This window comes from Trichosurus vulpecula, chromosome 5 (assembly GCF_011100635.1).
Source record: "Trichosurus vulpecula isolate mTriVul1 chromosome 5, mTriVul1.pri, whole genome shotgun sequence".
NCBI classification, from domain to species: Eukaryota; Metazoa; Chordata; class Mammalia; order Diprotodontia; family Phalangeridae; genus Trichosurus; species Trichosurus vulpecula.
This window is the reverse complement of record NC_050577.1, coordinates 279,187,705-279,208,664: the sequence shown is the minus strand read 5'-3', so window position 1 is coordinate 279,208,664 and position 20,960 is coordinate 279,187,705. Positions and strand designations below refer to the sequence as shown.

The following is a 20,960-nucleotide window of genomic DNA, read 5'->3' as shown; positions in this document are numbered from 1 at the left end:
AGCTTTTGCCTAGGAAAACCACTATTTTAGCTACATTTTAAAGAATATTAACTTTTTAGCTTTTCAATGAATTAGAGTAATGATGTTGGGGAACCAAAAATCTTTTGTTTTTTTTACATCTATCCTTCAAATGCTTTCAACATGTTAACAAAAAATAGTTCCCTGTTTGAAATTTCTTGAAACTGATCTATTATTATATTGACTAGAATGTCAGTTATAAATGGATTTTTCTCAAGATTACAAATCCAGCTATTTTGCAGAAAAGTATGGAGGACCAGAAAATAATATTTCTAATTAATATACCTAATTTTAAAAATTTACTTAAACTCTTCCTTTAGGAACACAAACTGAAAAGTGTGGCTAATTCTCCTCTTTGGTCTGTGGGTCACTTCACCAAGCAAAAAGTCCAGGAACCACTAGTCTGACTAAATATATAAATAAATCTTATGGATCTTTTGTCTGAATAATAATTAATGTAGTAATTAAATAATTATTATCATAAATAATTAAGGTGGTAATATAATAATCATTCATTTAGCTTTATATGTGTGTGTGTGTGTGTGTGTGTATAAAGCATTTTACAAACATTTTTAAATGCTTATTTTTGTTCTTTTCAATATTTGGGAGTAGGAATTTACAGGTCACAGTGTTACCTAGGCATCATGATGCTTTGTTCTTCCTTCTCTGCCAAAGAGTAATATCCCTCAATACTATTCAGGTATATATCCCTGTCAAGGATAAAGCCTGTATGCCAGTAAAGTCAACAATCTTTTATTAAGAACTCATTTCAGTTACTGTGCTAAGAGCTAGGGATACAAAGAAAGAAAAAAAAAACTGATATGGGGCAGGGTTTCACTTTAAGTGAATGAGGCCACAAGTGAGACTATGTGTTTAAGAGCTTCAGAAAATATTTGAAAAGTTTAATTTCCCCTTTCAACTCTCCCCACCCTCTAATTCTTTCTTCTGTGAGCAATTTTGCAAGTGCTTTCTATATAATATTTGCTATTTCTTAAAACCATTTCTATTTATTGATTTAATCTCATTGGGAAAATAAAAACTTATGGATCCAAAGTGCTTTGTGATGCATGTCAATGTGTTAATTCCAACTCAGAGGCAGAGCCAACATGGCAGTATGAAAACAGAAACTCACTTCAGTGCTCCCCCAAATCCCTCCAAATACCTGTAAAAATCACTCTAAACAAATGCTAGAGCTACAGAATCCATGAAATGACAGAATGAAACAAGTCTTCAGTCTGAGAGGGCCTGTATGTTTGCTGGAAAGGGTCTATTGCACTGTGCTGGGAGCAGAGTGGAGCCCAGCATGGGCCCCTCAAGGACAGATCAAGACAGAGCAGACCAGGCAGAGCAGGCCTCAGGGTACTAAAACACTGGCTACTGTGGCAGTCTCCAGACTTCTCAAGCCACAAACACCAAAGATAACAGAGCAGGTCACTGGGAAACCTGTTGGACCTGGGTGAGAGAAGGGCTCAGTCTGGCCCCAGCCCCAGGGGCAGTGGAGGTGGCTGCAGTGGTGGCAGGGAAGCAGCAGCAGCAATGTCAGTGGCTGCTTCTGGAGCTCCAGGCCCACAGACAGTGGGGGAATCAAGTGGCTGATCAGAGTGGGAGTGCAGGGATCTCTTTGCTGGCACTGAGGCAAGGTTCTCTTTCTTTGCCCTGCTTGGATCTGGGTTACAGTCCTTGGTTGGTGCTCCTTGGGGGAGGAGGAGCACTGGGGTGGAAGAGCTTGTGGTGGCTGTGGAGAGGGAGTCCTCCTGGTAGTTACAGGACAGAAAGGAGTGCTTGCACTCACAGAGCAGAGCATAGGCCAGGATACCACCTCAGAATAGAAGTAGATCTGAAAACAGTAGCACAAAACCCCTGAAGCTTGGGATATAGCACTTTCTCCTCTGGAAGCAGTCATACCCTGAAGAAGAGCTCAAAAGTCAAACAAACTGGTTGGGAAAATGAGCACACAACCTAAAAGGACTCAGACTATAGAATCTTACTTTGGTGACAAAGAAGATCAAAGCATATAGCTAGAAGAAGTCAATAAAGTTAAAGAGCCTACATCAAAAGCATCCAAAAAAGATATGAATTGGTCTCAAGCCATGGAAGAGCTCAAAAAAGATATGGAAAATCAAGTAAGAGAAGTAGAGGAGAAATTGGGAAGAAAAATGAGAGGGATGCAAGAAAATCATGAAAAACGAGTCAACAACTTGCTAAAGGATACCCCAAAAATACTGAAGAAAATTACACCTTAAAATGTAGACTAACCCATATGTCAAAAGAGCTCCAAAAAGCCAATGAGGAGAAGAATGTCTGGAAAGGCAGAATTAGCCAATTGGAAAAGGAGGTCCAAAAGACCACAGAAAAAATATTGCCTTAAAAACTAGAATGGAGCAAGTGGAAGGTAGTGACTTTATGAGAAATCAAGAAAGTATAAAACAGAATCAAAATAAATGAAAAATTGGAAGACAATAACTCATTGTAATTTTAAAATTATTGGACTATCTGAAAGCCATGATAAAAAAAAAGAGCCTAGACATCATCTTTCAACAAATTATCGAGAAAAACTGCCCTGACATTCTAGAACTAGAGGGTAGAATGGAAATTGAAAGAATCCACTGATCATCTCTTGAAAAAGATCCCCAAAAGAAAACTCCTAGGAATATTGTCATCAAATTCCAGTGGTCCCAGGTCAAGGAGAAAATATTGCAAGCAGCCAGAAAGAAACTTTTTGAGTATTGTGGAAACACAATCAGGATATCACACATTCTAGCAGCTTCTACATTAAGGGCTTCATGGAAGGGCTTGGAATATGATATTCTGAAGGTCAAAGGAGCTAGGATTAAAACCAAGAATCACCTACCCCGCCAAACTTAGTATACTACTCCAAGGCAAAATATGGGCTTTCAATAAATATATGGACTTTCAAAATAAAATAGAGGACTTTCAAGCTTTCTAGATGAAAAGACCAGGGCTAAACAGAAAATTTGACTTTCAAATACAAGAATCAAGAGAAGCCTGAAAAGGTAAACAGGAAAGAAAAATCATAAAGGACTTACTAAAGTTGAGCCATTTTGTTTACATTCCTACATGGAAAGGTGATATTTGTAACTCATGAGACCTTTCTCAGTATTAGGGTAGTTGAAAGGAATATACATATATATAGACAGAGGGCATAGGGTGAGTTGAATATGAAAGGATGATATCTACAAAAATAAAATTAAGATGTCAGGGAGGAATATATTGGGAGAAGGAGAAAGGGAGAGATAGAATAAGGTAAATTATCACCTAAAAATGGCAAGAAAAAGCTGTTCTAATGGAAGGGAAGAGGGGGTAGGTGAAAGAAAATAATTGAATTTTGCTTTCATTGGATTTGGCTTAAGGAGGGAATAACATACACATTCAATTGGGTATGTTACCCTACAGGAAAGTAGGGGGGAAGGGGAGGATGGGGGGATGAAAGAATGGAGGGCAGATTGGGGGAGGAGGTAGTCAAAGGCAAACACTTTTGAAAAGGGACAGGATCAAAGGAGAAAATTGAATAAATGGGGACAGTGTAGGATGGAGAGAAATATAGTTAGTCTTTCACAACATGACTATTATGGAAGTGTTTGGCATAACTATACATATATAACTTGTATTGAATTGCTTGCCTTCTCAAGGAGGGTGGGTGGGGAGGGAAGAAGGGAGAGAATTTGTAACTCAAAGATCTATAAAGAAATGTTAAAAAATGTTTTTACATGCAACTGGGAAATAACATATACAGGCAGTGGGGTACAGAAATATATATTGCCCTACAGGAAAGTAAGGAGAAAGAGGATAAGGGGTGGGAGGGAGTGGAGTGATAGAAGGGAGGGCAGACTAGGGAAAGGAGCAATCAGAATATATGCCCTCTTGGGGTTGGGGGGGGAGGGTAGAGATGGGGACAAAATCTGTAATTCAAAATCTTGTGGGAATGAATTTTGAAAACTAAAAATAAAGTTTAAAACACCAAATATGCATAGTCAAGAAAAATAAATTTCCTCATTGGCCTTGTCCAAATATACATGTGTATGTATGTATATATATGTATGTATATATAAATTCCACATTGGAATATGTAAGGACAGCTAGATAGTACCATGGATAGGGCATCAGGTTTTGATTCAAACTTGACCTCAGACATGTACCAGCTGGGTAGCCCTGGTCAAGAAACCCTATTTGCCTCACTTTCTTCATCTGTAAAATGAGCTGGAAAATGAAATGGCAAAGTACTCCAGGATCTTTGCCAAGGAATCTCTAAATGGTGTCATGAAGAGTCAGAAAGGATTGAAACAATAACAAGGAGGTTTCATGGGAGATGTTAGTGACTAGCTGGAAATAAACAGAATTGAAATGTAACAGAAGTCCTTGGTTAAAAATAGGATTTCATCTTGGCTTCAGTTTTATTAATAGCCTTATTAAAAAAAACATGAGTGATATGACAATTCCCCCCCTAGGATACCGAAGTCATTGCTGAACCCAAATCAGGTGACTAGGATGTAGGGGAATCAGGGAAGCTCCAGCCTTCAATTCAAAGGTGGTAGAGTAGGGGCATGGACCAAGAGGGAAGGCCTGGGCCACCTACTAGAAGGGAAAGTATGATCCAGAAAGAATCTCTCCTACCAACTTAACCAGTAGGAGTAGCGAGCCAGGCTCTACTGTAAACCTCTCAGCTTTACCAGATAGCAACTTATTGGTTACAACAGGATCAAAGGATCAGAGGTTTAAAGATGGAAGGGACTTCAGAGGTTATTTAAAGAGATTTAGTATTATCAATAGTGAATATATAATAATGTTGACTGAGCTTTTGAAACTTTTAAAGTAGGACTTTGAAATACTATATTCTAAGCTCTTCACCTCAACAGACTTGCAAAGCTTTTCCTAACTAGCAAGTTTTAGATGTACGGTGTTTTCATTGTCACCAAGACAAGGAATCTTCCCATATACAACCATTTAGTACAGCACATTTACTTACCTTTTTAGTGTTTCTTCCATTGTACTTATTTTTTTCACAATTTTGTCCATTTTCTCCATTCCTTTTTTGTGAGTTGTTTCAAGGTGTTTAATTTCAAGGAATATCCTCACCTTCCAACAATTCAGCTTGAGGAAGATATTTTCTTCAATCCTGTAGGAATATTACTGTGATCAATATTTGGGAATAAAGAGGAAAAATGACTCATGTAATTGGAAATATCAATCTTTAACCTTTGCATAGGTTTATTTTTCTTTTCATTTTCTGCAATCAGAGAGTGTCCCCCCACTCCTGCCACCTAAGTGGACCAGATAGATACTTTTGACTAGAAAAGAGAGCTTGTTATTTAGCTTTAGTCTCTCCCCAAATATTTAATTACCATTTTAAAAGACTCAATGAAACTATTTCTATTTTTAAAATATTATTTAAATAATTTTCCTGATTTGATTTTTTTTAATTTGAGAAGGCTTAGAAATCATTTCAATGAATGGCCTGTTGATTGAGCTATGAGTTGATACAACTATTCTGGAAAACAATTTGAAACTATATTAGAATAGTCACTAAAGAATCTATGTCCTTCAGCCCCTTAGATGTCCAAAGAGGTGTAGGACAGAGGTAAGGATCTCATATATGTCAAAATACTTACAAGCGACAGTTTTTGTGACAGCAAAAAATAAAAACAAAAAACTGGAAACAAAGTAGGTTCCCATAAATTGGGGAAATGGTTTGAAAAGATTATGGCACACAAATGTAATGAAATATTACATTATAAAAATTATTACCATCAAGATTTCACAAAAACTTGGGAAAGATGTATATGAGATCATCAAAGCAGAGAATAAAAGTGGGAGAATAATTTACAAAATAAATATAATAGTGAATAAGTAAATAAGACTAAAGGACATGAAACAACTCATGTTGACTTCAAAGTGCAGGTAGTGAAACAAACTTCTCTCCTCTGGATGTAATGTTTATGGAATAGGAAGATCTTCCCCATCCATTAATAAGTTAATGGGACCACATGTGTTAAATCAAAATGTTTTACTGCTTTAAAACTCCGGCTCACAACTGTGATACATCCTGAGTCATGTGAAGCTCATTGGGGGAAGAATTTGCTTAAAGGGAAAGCTTGCTTATGGGGAAACCTGCTTGCTTGAAGGCTTTCACATATTTTGGTAATTAGGCACTGAAGGACAGGGTTGTGATGCCTTCTAGCTGTATATATATATATATCCTGGAGGTTAGCATTTTGCTTCAGGACTCACTCATTGGAAGAATGTTCTTGTAATTTGGCTGGATGGGACTGTGGGTAGCAGTTAAGGAGTCCCTCTCCACCTTTGAAAACCCAGAAGTTGGTGCTTTCCTCTGGTGACTGTGTATGTATTGCTTTGGTCAGACAGTTGGAAGCACTGTCAGTTGGTCTTTATGCTAATTTCTCTGGTTGTATTTTCTCTGATGTTCAGGGTGCTGGCCTTTTCCCCCTGACCTAGTGAATGATATATATGTGTAATTAAAGTAAGATTGTTGACTCCTTTAAAACCTATTTTTCCTTTAAAAGCAGATCAAAGGACCTGTGCTAGCAGGACATCCTCGGTATGCTAGGGTGCTTGCTGTTACACTGGGCAGATAGGTAGAATTAAATATCTGTTGTTAGACATGACCAATGTATTAGTTTGTTTTGCTTAAAAATATTTCTTTGTTTTAGTGGAGAAGGCACATGGGGAGGTGACATCAACAAAAAACTAGAAAGGCATCAATGAAACTTTAAACAAAGAGATTCTAGTGGGGTGGGGAGTCTGTTGGCTGTGGGCACTTACAGGAGGACTGAGTTCTTGGTTCCAGTTCCATGCCGGAGGGGAGAACTGAAGTTTAAGGCCAGTGAAGGGTCCTCAGTGTGCATGAGCGTTTCCAGCATAGTGTGCTCAGGAGGCCCCAGCTGTTGCTTGGAGGGGGAAAGGAATTCAGAGGTTGGGCCCTAGACAATACTCAAAAAATGACAGTAAGAAGGACCTGAGGCCAGAGGCACCATCTTCCACACCCCAAAACAGGAGGTGATTGTAATAACAAGCTGCTAAAAATAAAAAAAAAAACAAAAACAAAACAAAAATGAGCAAGCAAAGGAAAAAGAACTCAACCATAGACAATTACTATGGGAATAGAGAAGACCAGGGTTTGTCTTCAGAGGACACAGAGCAAAAAATAAAAAAAGCCTCCCTTACCCCACAGAGTAACATCAAATGATCACCTCCCCAAAAAGAATTCTTAGAAGACCTCAAAAGACTTTAAAAATCAAATAGACTGGGAAAATGTTTTTTAAAAAGAATAATCTAAGAAAACCAAGAAGATTGTGAAGAGAAAGCCAATCAACTAGAAAAGGAAAGTCAATTAACTGGAAAGATCCAGAATCTTAAGGCAGAAAACAACTCCTTGAAAACTAGAATTAGGCAAGGGGAAGCCAACAACATTATAAGAGACCAAGAAATAATAAAACAAAATAAAAAGAATGAAAAAATAGAAGAGAGTGTGAAACATCTCATAAGAAAAACAACAGCTCTATAGAACAAACAAGAGGAGAAAACCTAAGAATAATTGGAGTACTTTAAAGCTATGATCAAAAAAAGAATCTTGACATGAAAATTCAGGAAATGATTAAAGAAAATTGCCTTGAAGTTTTAAGACAAGAGGGGAAAATAGAAATAGAAAAACTCCACTGATCACTACCTGAAAGAGAACTCAGAATGAAAACCTACAGGAATATCATAGCCAAATTCTGAAATCCGAGGTTGAGGAAAAAATATTATGAACAACAAGAAAAAAACAATTCGAATACTGTGGAGCCACAATTAGAATTACAGAAGACCTAGTAGTGACTACACTAAAAGACCACAGGTCTTGGAACACTATATGTTGAGGAGCAAAAACACTGGGATTGTAGCTAAAAACATCATACCTCAGGCAAAATACAATCCTGAATTTAGAAAAAGGATATTCAATGAGTTGACAAACTTCCAGGATTTTGTCCCAAAACACCTGAACTTAATAGAAAACTTGACATACAAGATCCAGGAGAAATATAATGTAAATATTAAAGACCAATTACAAGGGCTTTCCGCCGGCTCCCGCCATATTCCAGTGAGTTGCCAAAATGACAAACACAAAAGGAAAAAGGAGAGGGACATGCTACATGTTTTCTAGGCCCTTTCGAAAACATGGTGTTGCCCCTTTGACTACATGTGAATATACAAGAAGGATGATATTGTAGATATCAAGGGTATGGGCACAGTTCAGCAAGGAGTGCCCCACAAATGTTACCGCAGCAAGACTGGACGAGTCTATAATGTTACTCAACATGCTGCAGGCATTGTTGTAAACAAACAGGTCAAGGGCAAGATTCTAGCCAAGAGAATTAATGTGTGTATTGAGCATATTAAGCATTCTAAGAGCAGAGATAGCTTCCTGAAGCGTGTAAAGGAAAATGATCAGAAGAAGAAGGAAGCCAAAGAAAAAGGCACCTGGGTTCAACTGAAATGCCAGCCTGCTCCACCCAGAGAAGCACACTTTGTGAGAACCAATGGCAAGGAAGCCGAGCTGTTGGCAGTAATCCCCTACGAATTCATGGCATAAGTGACTGCTAAAAAAACAATAAAAAAACTTGGATTATGGAAAAAAAAGACCAATTATAAGGGACTCGATAAGGACAAAGTGTTTACTTTTTGTATGTGGAAGTGTAAACTGTACGCCTAAGATTGTCATTAGTAAATGAATAATTTGAAAGAAAGATTGGGGTAGAGCTAAATATCATGTGATTCTAAAAAGCAAAATTGTGTAGGAGAAAGTAAAAAGAGTAATTTTCTCATACAAATAGTGCATGAGATGAAGAATTGACACAGTGGGATAAGAGAGGGGAAGAGGGCTGGTAGTGCTGGAACCCTACTCACCATCAGATATGGGTTAAAGAAAGAAAGAACAACATACATGTTTACAAGGGTATTAAAAGTATTCTGAATTCATAAGGAAATAAAAGGGTAGAAAAAAATAAAAGTATGAGGGAATGGGATGGGGGGGTTATAGAAGGGAGTATAGACCAATAGGAATGGATTTAAGAGGGAATAATATGTCTAGAAGGGTATAAAACTCTTCTAAATTCAAAAAGAAACAAGAGGGCAAGGGGATAGGATGGGGGGAGAGAATAATGGAGGTTTCTATGAGCGGGGTGTAAGTTAAGGAATAGGAGGGCAAGGTAGTGGGTAGAAGTAAATCAGAAGGCTAGGAATAGGGTGAGAAGGATAGTGGGGAAAAATAAGAAGGAGGAAAATATACAAGTAATTATAGATTAGAATGTGAATAGGATAAATTTACCTACAAAATGGAAACTGATAGCAGATTAAACATTTGAATTCAACATTGAATTCAATGTTGCTTTCAGGAAATGCTATTAAAATGAGAGATACACACAAACACAAAATAAAGATCAGGAGTAGAATTTATTATGTAAGAAAAGTAGGGGTAGTAATGATCTCAAAGTGAACACTAAAATAGATTTAATCAAAAAAGAAAAATAGAGAAACTATACTATGTGTCAGCCATACTATTCAATATTGTTTTAGACTACTAAAAATAACTAGACAGTATAAAATGCCTAGGAACATACCTGCCAAATGAGACACAGGAATCCTAGGAATATAATCACAGAACACTTTTTATGCAAATAAAGTTAGATCTAAATAACGGAAGTAATGTTTATTGTTTATGAGCAGGTAAAGCCAATGTAATAAAAAGATTACAATTTTACCCACCTAATTTATGTAATGACATCCCAATTAAATTACTTAAACTATCTTACTGAGTTAGAAAAAATAACAACGAAGTTTATTTGGAAGAACAAAAGGTCAGGAACTTCAAAGATACCAAGGGAAAAAGATGCAAAGGAAGGAGATTCAGCAGTATTAGATCTTAATTTTGATTATTTTACACTAAAATTTTCTTGTGTAAATAAAACCTGTGCAGCCAAGAATAGAAGGACTGCAGAAAACTGGGGGGAAATCTTTCATAAACAATCTCTCATATAGAATGTGATTGGGTTGGAATTGCCATGGTGTAGGAAATGATGAGCTGGTTGATTTAGAAAAATATGGAAAGACTTGGATTTATGAATGCAGAGGCTATCTACCTTCAGAGATACAGATGACAAGTGGAAATAAGCATATGTGAATGTATGTGTATGTTTATATCTTAGATGTCTTCTGTGTATATATATATATATATATATATATGTGTGTGTGTGTGTGTGTGTGTGTGTATACATATATGTGTAATATATGCACTTAACTGTAGCCTTTTTAGGGGCGTAGGGAGGGGAAAAATGAAAAGTGTGCAACAGAGTACAAAAGAAAACCTACAAAGAAGCAAAGAAAAGTTGGACAGCTTTGAACACAATGTGAAGTATTTATTATATAGGTTTTCTTGAAATGGAAATTTATTCCTTTATATTGAGTCTTCTCATGTTCTGCTGTGCACATGGGAATTTTTTCACTTTCTTATTTTGTATTTAAGTTTAAAATAAAGTTAAAAAATACAAAAAGATTATGTCAATGACAATTTTGTAAATTTAAAAAAAATTAATTCTACCAAATAAAATTGTAAATTTAGTCTCTAATCAAAATTGTAAAAAAAAAAAAAAGATTGTCTAAGGGGCAGCTAGGTGGAACAGAAGAGCACCAGCCTTGGAGTCAGGAGAACCTGAGTTCAAATCCAGCCTGAGACACTTGATACCTACTAGCTATTGCCTTTCCTCCTCCCTCCAAAAAAAAAGACAAACCCAAAAAGACTGTCTACCACTCTCCAAATGTCTTTGCCATATACTCTGAGGACAGGAGTGGGGAGGGTCTCCTTTCATGCCCCTTAATCCCAAGCCACTTAGGATTTTCCTGAGTAGTACACATGAATACTATTTTTCTTTCTTTTTTTCATTTTTTCTTCATAAATGTCAATTTTATTGACACTAGTACATAGCTGAATACAATGATAGCAAAAGTATTGAAACTGTTCAGGTAGAAATGGTGAAATCAATTTAAAAAGCAATTTTAAAAAATTTTATCCTTATAAATTGTATAAGAATAACATGACTCTAGATTTGATTTACAAGAGAAATTCTGGTACTTTTTCTGCCTCATATAAAAGATTACAAATGCTTTGATGAAGCACTCATGAGTGACAACCTTGGTTGTGACTTTCTTTAATGAGACCATAATTACTCAGGACACATGTAGGCTGACCTACAGCCCTTACATTGTCCCTTGGAATAAGAAGAGGTTCATATTGTGAGTAGGTGAGTTTTAAAGTATACCAGATGAAACTACACGCAATTGTATGATGGATTTGTATTCATGATCATTCATTTTTGTTCCATGGCATCTTGTGTCAGGTAGGACAAGCATCAGCACAGTGAGCACAGCAGCAAGAATAGTTTGAATAGTGATCAGGCAAAAAGGAAAGCAATTGGTTGCTGAACCATGCCCAACAAACAAGTATGGTGAAAGTACCTCATTTGTTTGGAGGGTGAAAATAATGGTGAAAAGATTTTCTCCCAGAGAGGTACGTGCTGATGTGAGGACTATTTTGTTTCTATTTTTTATTTTTTGATGTCAGTACTATTTTCAAAGTTCAAAGTTCTCCTAGATTTTAAGTGCTATTTTTTCCTAAGTTTAGATCTAAACCATAACACTGAATTTTTTCCATGTAATTTTTCTACATAATTATGTTCTCTCTACTCCAAAAAATTGTCAAATGTTCTGTTACATTTGTTAAGACTTACAGGTGCCGAGTATACAAGAGATGGTCATCCTCTGATAAGAGTGAAGAAAATGGAAGCAGTAGAGGCTTTGGATCCTGAGGTTTAGCATCATTTGACTTTTGCCAATTTTGTTGGTTTAGTTGAACCCCATCCATCTCAGCATCCAGCTCCATCGTTTCCTGGCATTGATTCAAAAAAGAATAGCACAGGAAGAAATTAGCCCTGTCAAGCTTTGTGAATATTAGGGTGATTATACAGCATGCTTCCTAAAGTTGTACAATGTACAAATACATCATTTTAAGGTAAACCTGGAATATAGTTCCTCCTCCCCATTATAGAGAGGCAATTATAGAATTTTAGAGTTGGAAGGAAAGTCAGAAGCGATTTAACTTGTACACAGTTATGGGAGAAATATCTCCTCTCTGAATTCATGTGGTGTGTAATTTCTGCCAAATAGGTATTTGTCACAACACAGAAATTATGGAGGAAAAAACCTAGGTTTTACTATTATGCTGAAGCATAGATTCAGGCTTCAAAGAAAACTTGAACAACCACGAGGATTCTGAAAAGCTTTTTATAGGAAAAATTACATCAGAGTGACAGAGAAATAATTCTTTTACATATTACCATCTCATACATTCCTCTTAGGTCATAAACATTTAAAGGGACAATAGATCCATAATCTCCTACTTCCTTCTATGTCATAAAAGTTGAACAAATTTAAACAGTCATAATCTCATACATTCTCTAAGGAAGAAAACTTTGTCAAATAAACTCTATAGGTAAACTAAGTCAACTTACAGATTAAACTACATTTAGAGGATTCACAAATAGACGGATTGAGGAGTCCTATGTCACCAAGGAGTCAGGGACAATTGACATTCTTCCTCTGGCTTCTTAGTTAAGGAATGCTTAGGCTCTTAAGTAAATTTTTACATCCCACAGGACAGGTTTTGATCAGGTGAGATTAATGTTAATCAGAAGTTGTAGGAAGAACAAAAGGAAATAAAAAAGTCCCCATAATAGTACTCAAACAACAATGATCTCTCCAAGACACCTAACAAGTAGTCATTCAGTCTTCCTAGGATCAGGGATCTAGAACTGGAAAGGACCTCAAAGCCCGTCCAATCCAATCCCCTCACTTTACTGAGGAGAAAACCAGGGCCCTCTTGAAGACTTCAAGAAAGGGTGAAGCTACAGCCTTTATACAGTGCAATTTTAAGGACCTTCACCACTGTTCTGGTTGCCCTCTTCATAATGTTCTTCTAGTTAAATGGTGTCAGATTGAAATAGAAACTGGCCACTAAACCATACATAAGGAGCCCTGCAGGCTCCATATTGACTTAAAAGCCACTTATTAATATTATCTGTTTTATTGTATTTTCATTTATTAAATATTTCCCAATTAAATTTTAATCTGGTTCTGAAGCAATGTGGTGGCTGCCCCAGAATGAAACACAACACTCTAGATGTGGCCTGAACAGGACAGAATATGATGAGATTATAAATTTCCTTGTTTTCTACATTAAGACTTACTAAATTTGATGTCTTAACATCTCCTATGGATGTCATATTACATAAATATGTGTATGTATATTATACATATAAGTGTAACTATATATAAATATGTATTATATATTGGCTCACTCTGAGTTGGCTGTCCACTAACTTGAGTTGCACTGATGATTCATTTCTACCTGTTTCAGACAGCCTTGTTTATGATGCACAGCTTCCTCTTCCTACACGTAAGTTGATTTTTTTGGATCAAAGTGTAGAATTTTGTACTTATCCATATTAAATGTTAAATAGATATGTGGACACATTGCAGCCTGGATGAAGGGATGATCTTTAAGAACTTGTCTAAAATGAATGGTTGACATAGGGATTAAAGCCAAGTTTCTTCATTGTCATAGTCTGTGCTCTATGAAGAGGAATAAAATTCTAGTAACCATGGAGCCAATTACACTCTAGAAATTTTCATCCACCCTAACAACTCCAGGGAAATGCTCCTCTTTTTTTTCACAGGCATAATTGTCCTTCTGTTAAATGAGATAGTATATGCCAGTCTTTGAAAGTAGACCCTGTCTTTGTCTATCCTCTCCATCCAGAAGTTTGCCCCAATCTGAATAGGCAAGGACTCTCTGGACTATATCACCCAGAAGGTTTTAGGACAAAGCACGTATTCACTGCAAGGCTTCCCTGGGACACAGGTATCTCACAACCAGAATCTGAAAGTATATACTTAAAAGTGTTTTAAAAATTATATAAGCACTTTACATGCATCTTCTTACTCAAGGAATTACAATGCAACTTGAATGAAATCTTCAGTGTGTTATGACATGAGGAGGAACTGAAATCTCTTAAAAGGAAAGAAGGATTCAAGAGTACTGGGGAATGGTTAAGGGCCCTAAACCCAACCTCTGCAGAGAGAGAGATCCAAGCATCAGAGAGGAGAGGTAAGTAGCACCCACTAAGTCCACTTTAGCCTCCTTACCTAAGCAACTTCAAACAGAGGGAAAACCAACAAGAAAGACAAGAAAGATAAAAGGGGCTGGGGCCAGGGAGACAAGGAAGGGGAAGAGGAAGAATAGCTGTACAGGGAAAAGGCTGTAGATTTCTGTGTTTGCCCATAACAACAATGGTGATATTCCTACTCCCCCATCTCTTCATTATGGTTTTCTTATTGAGCCTGTATCCTATTCCTTTACTCTCTCTCTCTCTCTCTCTCTCACTCTCTCTCTTTCTCTCTCTCTCTCCCCTCTCCCCATCCCCCATCCCTCAGCAATCAGGGTTAAGTGACTTGCCCAGGGTCACACAGCTAGTGTCAAGTGTCTGAGGTAGGATTTGAACTCAGGTCCTCCTGACTCCAGGGCAGGTGCTCTATGCACTGCACCACCTGGCTGCCCCAATTTCTTTATTTCTCAACAACAACAACAAAAAGTTGTTCCTTTTCTATATTGGCCATGTACTTCCAAAAAGAAAGTAGTTTCTCTAAGATAATCATTCAGTATGTGAAAGTGTGTGTACCCAGCCTTGGGGGGATTAAAAGCAGTAACTGAGAGGGACAGTGCTTGCTCAGGGATACAGAAAGAGGGAGGAATTTCTCTTTTCAATTTCTAGGGCTACCATCTGGGGACTAGAGAGGAGCTAGAGAGATTTCTATAGATACCTATTAGATCTATATTCTATAGATATCTATTATTAAAGTTCCCCAAATAGGGAAAAGATTAAGTGAATCTGGACTCAGACACAAAATGAGCCAAGAGTACTGTGTGAAATAAATTTACAAATCAAAGAACTAAAACAGAGGCGTCTCAAGGTGAAAGTAGAAAGGAAAATTTATTACGATCCTGCGGGAAAAGGCAACTCCAGGCACCTCTCAGTGTCAGAGCGCACTGGACACAGAGAATTGGGGTGTTTATATAGGTCCCTAACCACAATTCCCCCTCCCAACCTCCTTCCTCTCAGCTTGAAGACGTAAACTTTGAGGGTACAATCCGGACATGACAAATCTATCCCAGGGCCAATGGCAAAGAACAAAGTTTTAATTATTTTTGACAAGCAAGTGACAGACATAACCTTTCCACCATTCTTATCCCATTCTCCCATCAATCTGAAGTGATAAATCTATCTTAATGACCATGACGATGAACAAATGGTTTGGTTATCTGTGACAGGCAGAAGGCAGTTGTTGGTTACCTCATCTTCACATCTGTGGCAGACTAGCCTTCCCACCACCCTTGCTTCTGCAACGGATGCCCCCATCACCCTTACATCTGTGACGGATATCTCCAGCACCCTTACATCTTGTCTCCCATCATTCTTATACCTCACTGGTCTTGCACGTCTATATCGCACCTGGCTTTCCAGCTTTTGATCCATTCTTCTTCTGAGCCCAGGGTCTCTTATCCTGCGGTCAATACACAGGAGGTGAGCATCCTATGCCCTATCCTTACTCTCAGAGGATTTTAAGGTTGCTGACCTCTATCCTTTCTTTTGGGCCTTTCTCCCTTAGGTAAATACACAGGATGGGAATATCTGGTGTCCTGTTCTTATCCTCAGGGCCCTTACAGTCACTAGGTTGGCTTAAAGAAAGGAAAACATCTAAGTAGAGAAATGGCTTTACAGAAAGGAAAATATTTAAGCAGAGAAATGGGACTCACTATCCTACTTATTTCTACTTATTTAATTTGTCCTTTTTATGAGCTGTCTTCACTCATTCCACACAGTAGTCTGATGGGAAGAGGTCTGGTAAGTAGGGAAGAGTTAGAGTAGATTTCCACTGGACCCAAGCAACTCCTATCTCCATTGGTCTCTCTAGATAGATTCAATGAAAGAACAACCTATCTTGCACATGGGTGGGCTGGGAAAGTCAGGCCTAGGGAATCCTTGAAGGGAGGAGCTGGGAAATAGTGGCTTAGCCTAATTGAGAGTGGGAGTCAGAGTATGCCTAGTTTTTCTTTCCAGTGAAATAACTCCTACTCCCACTTCTGTTATGAAGGTAAGATAATATTGTTACTATTATAACTATCTTTATTAAATTCTTGAATATCTGCACTGTGAAATCTTAATCTCTATCCTTTGAAGAAGTTTGTTCTCAAATTCTTGAGCTTCAGTAAAAGTATTATTAAACTAAAGAAAACAGTAAGGTATGGTAAATAGTCCTCTGTGAAAAAAAGGAAAAAAAATTTAATAGTCCTCCTTGAAAATATAACCTTTAACGTAAATTCAAAATTTAACCAGCTAAGTCTCCTGGATTACTTATGCATTGGGATGAAATAAATGAAATCCATTTTTAAAAAAATGGTATATCCAGCAGTTACAAATTCTTCTCCTACCAAACCTCTGACTTTATTTAAAATCAGTTAAATAATAGAATGCATTGGATCTGGAGCTAAGAGACCTGATTTCTGTTCCTGGCTCCCTCACTAGCTAGGTTAGTATGACAAATAAATAATTTAATGTTTCAATGCCTCAGTTTCTTCATCTGTAAAATAAAGAGGATTAGATGATCTCTAAGGATTTTTTTCCCTAGCTCTAAATCTCTATGATTCTACAATATGAAGAAGGTATGTCTATCTTCTTGACCTATTAATGGCTAGTAAAATTGTCAAAAGATAGGAAGTAAGGGGTAAAAGAAGCCAACATTTGGGATGATGTACAAATAAGACAATCGAGAGATGAAATGCAATCCAACCCTTATCAAAAACCTGCTAGCTGTATTAAACATCATACTAAGGCCTGAGGGAAATGTAAAGATGAAAAAGGACAAGTTTCTCTTTTTATAGAGCTTGCAATCTTTGGGAAGAAGATATGAACACAAATAATTATGGTTATATGTAGAGGAATTGGTCTCTGACCAGTCCTCATGCCGGTAATCCCAAAATGTAATCGAAGAAAGTAAGGGGCAGATAACTGAGATGTTAAACTAAGTGAAGAGATATGCCTATGACCTGTATACCTTAATGAAATAAGGAAAAGTTTGATTTAATTGAATTAGAAAGCACAAGACTACTGGCGGGACTAAAATTGACTCCTTAAAAACTTATTCTCACTAGCTCTGGAAACCCCCTCAGGTAGGAACCAGCAGATGAGGAAGAACCTGACCCCTGAGAGAGAATCCTCTGGGGAGGAAAAAAAGGAATTTCTCCTTCCACTGCTATCAGTTTTGCCTCTGAGCCACTCACCCACTTTGGGAGTTTTTGAGGTGGAGATGTGAGTTTGGAGACATACAATCTTCTGTCAGACATGTGCAGAGAAAGGCAACGACTTCACGAAAAAAAAAACAGTTTCAGGGACTGTCAGAGAAAAGATTCAATGGTGAATTAGCCACGGCAACTGAGGATTTTGGCTGCAGAGAGATGTAGACCATAGACCCTGGGAGCACAGCTCAGCAGCTTGCTGATCAGAGATACTACACCCAGGTAGGGAACTATGTGAGAGGGAAAGGACATCAAGACCTTGTAGTACAGGGTATATGAGTTGTCTTGGCTGTAATGTTCCCTACATGTGTTCCCTTATACCATTATGCTCTCTGAATTTGTGCCACTCTTCCCATGGATACTCAGGATATCTATGAGATAGCACACTGTGTCTTATGGGGGAAGGGGTATTGGGAAAGGAGGGAGAATGTTTTCTAGCTACCCATCTTACCATACCATCTCCATATGAAGCCTTTGCTTCAAGCTGATTGCATCTACTGACTATTCAAGGTAAGCAATGGTAGAGGCTCATGAGCTGTAGAGTTTTAGCAGGAGTGCAGACCAACAGGGTAACAGTAGAACAGAATGGTAGCCATCCTCTAGGAATTCCACCTGTTAAGTGTGAGAGTTGTAGGAATATCCCAGAAGGGATACCACATATAAATATGAAAATATGATAAATTTAATGAAACATGCAACAAGAGACTTAAAGGTGGTGATTAAATATCTGTACACCTAGACTCCTGGTTGTGAGTGGTATTGTACCTATTTATTCAAGCCCTGGAACACTGCAGAGCTTCCTAAATGAGAAGCATAATCAATCTACCAAAAAGCAAAGCACTGTCCAAGGTGCTGGAGATACAAAGACAAAAATGAAACACATTCTGTTTTTGAGCAGATTATACTCTATGGAGAAGTCAGGGGATGACAATATGTACATAATTAAATATACACTGAATAGTTTAAAAATAAATAGAAATCAGCCTTGGGAGGGAGGACATTAGCCCTTGAGGAAGAAATCATGAAAAGCTTTATATAGTACAAAGGTGTCAAACTTATCACTGGGCAGTAGATCCAACCAAATTAAAATGTGTTTGAGAAAGGTTTAACAAAATGAATAAATATACAACCCAACACAGATAATGTTAATTTGCAGTTTTCTAAGTAAATATGTGGCCAGCAGGGATCCTTTCTATTTGATACCACTAATGTAGAGGGCGAGGTACTTGAGGTGAATCTTGAAGGAAAGTATGGATTTCAAGAGGCAGAGGTGAACCAGAAGTGCATTCTAGGCACAGGAAGATGCCAATGCAAAGGATGTGATATTGTGTGAAAGACCTTATTACAGTAGAGCAGTATCTAATTGACAGTCTCTGCCAGGTTGGCTAGGCTAGTTTTTCCCCTAAAAGGCAAAGAAACCATCTTCTAGACCAGGGCTGTGCAACCTTAGGTTATCTTAGGGCCACATTAAAATAAAATAATTATTCGAGAGCCACAACCAGAATAAAAAATACAGTACACTAATAGAAAGTGGGGAAATGTGCATTATGAGTTTTTATTTAAGCATGTTAAGTTGTAGAGATCTATGGGACATCCAGTTTGAAATTTCCAGTAGTTAGAGTTTGACCACATAGGAAAATCCAAGCAGATGAAAACTATTATTGACCAGACAAATCAGTTGGCTGGAAAGACCTACATGATCTGATGCTGACTGAGAGGAGCAGAACCAAGAGAACATTGTACACAACCATGGACATATTGATTCTGTGATGACTAACTTTGATAGACTTGGCTCTTCTCAGCAATACAAGGCACAAAGACAGCTCCAAAGGACTCATGATGGAAAAAGCAAACTATATCCAGAGAAAAAAGGTGGAGTCTGAATGCAGATTGAGGCAAACTATTTGCTCTCTTTTTTTTTCTCTTCTTTTTTGGTTTTGTTTCTTCTTTCTCATGATTCATTCTGTTGGTCATAATTCTACATTACAACTTGACTATTGTGTATATAAGTTTGATGGGAAGGTATATATAGAATCTATGTCAGACTACATGCCTTCTTGGGGGGGGCAGAGGAGGGGAGGGAAGGGAAGAAAATTTGAAACTCAAGAACATGTAGAACTGAGTGTTGTAAACTAAAAATAAAATATCTAATTAAAAAAAGAAATACATTTGGTTTTTTTATCTGTACAGTGCCAGTTGTAAGAGCCCATTCAAGTGTGAGTAATGCTGAGTCTATATACCTTCAACCAGACTTGTTGCCCACACCTAGACTTCCATGGAGGAATAATAGGCTATTATCAGACAGATAGCCAACAGCTACATTGGTTGGGAGGCAGACCACCAAGACCTTCATAGCCCTTCATTAGGAGGCATGGGCCTCTTGAGGTGTATAGAGATAGCTTCCCTGAACATGAGGGGAGATAGGTTCACTGGACTGGGCAAAAACAAACTTTAACAAAAGACAGGTTTAGGACTAAGTCTGTCATGTCAGAGAAGCTCTCACTTGCCACAATTAGGGACTTTCTTGTGAGAGGACCCTGCTTTCCATGAGAATATACCTAGAACATATAGGTGTCAGTACCATTACAGAATTGGAAGGCTCCTGTCCCATCCAGAAAAGGCAGATGGAGAGCCTCAGTGGAAAACCTCATGGACTGTTGGAGGACTTGATAGCTATTAATTGAAACAATGTGGCCAACTTGTTTACAAAAACTTGAAAAGTATTTTGGGGGTGGTGAAACACTAAAGCCAGAGTATTCTTCATTTGCAGCATCAGCATTTCAGCACAAAGGAGAAAAACCAACTGACTTTTAATTAATGTGAACACTAGATTATAGGCATTAGTAAAAATGGGGACAGTCCTGCAAAGAGGAGAATGAGGTCAAGGGGAAATAAGAGGTAAGAGCTTGAAACAAAATGAGAAAGTGAGAATATACTTGGGCAGCTGATACCTTGATCCACCTGCAGTCACAGAATTGATAGACTAGTGTTTGAGATGGACATCAGGCTCAAATAAATTAAGAAAGGATTTCTATTGGGAAGTTCCAAATACAAATAGGAAGAAACACTTGCCAGAACATGGGCTAAGGAAACACGACAAAGTAATTACTTGAAAGATGCTGAGTTTAAGACAGAAGCCCATAAGAAAACCTTAGAAGAATACCATGGACAGTAACGGTCTTGCTTGAAAAAGAACTGAAAGAAGGGAATGGAGACCAGGACACACACAATTATTCATGTGGAGTAAACCAAAAACTCGAGTTACTTTGTACTACAATTTTGAAGAAGATGGCCAAATGATGTTCACATGAACTTGTGATGCATAAATTCATTAGGACATTCCAACCTCACTCAGTATCCCTGCAAACTGACTCCAACTAATCTTATCCTTAGCCAGATGTTGAAAGACTATTTATGATGTCTGCTACCAGGGAGGGCTGGCCACCTCTCCCAGAATCAGACATTC

At 37.7% G+C, this 20,960-nt stretch overlaps 1 protein-coding gene across 1 annotated transcript in view; it reads right to left on the bottom strand.

Annotated features, from left to right (window-relative positions):
- Positions 1-20,960, bottom strand: part of SMCO2 (single-pass membrane protein with coiled-coil domains 2) — a 48,889-nt gene that overhangs the window by 15,609 nt on the left and 12,320 nt on the right. The window contains exons 4-7 of the mRNA XM_036760789.1: positions 11,814-11,971; positions 8,558-8,630; positions 6,817-6,941; positions 5,003-5,152 (exon numbers count right to left, since the gene is read on the bottom strand). Of these exons, the coding sequence (XP_036616684.1) occupies positions 5,003-5,152; positions 6,817-6,941; positions 8,558-8,630; positions 11,814-11,971 (506 nt within the window). The remainder of the gene's footprint in view (positions 1-5,002; positions 5,153-6,816; positions 6,942-8,557; positions 8,631-11,813; positions 11,972-20,960) is intronic.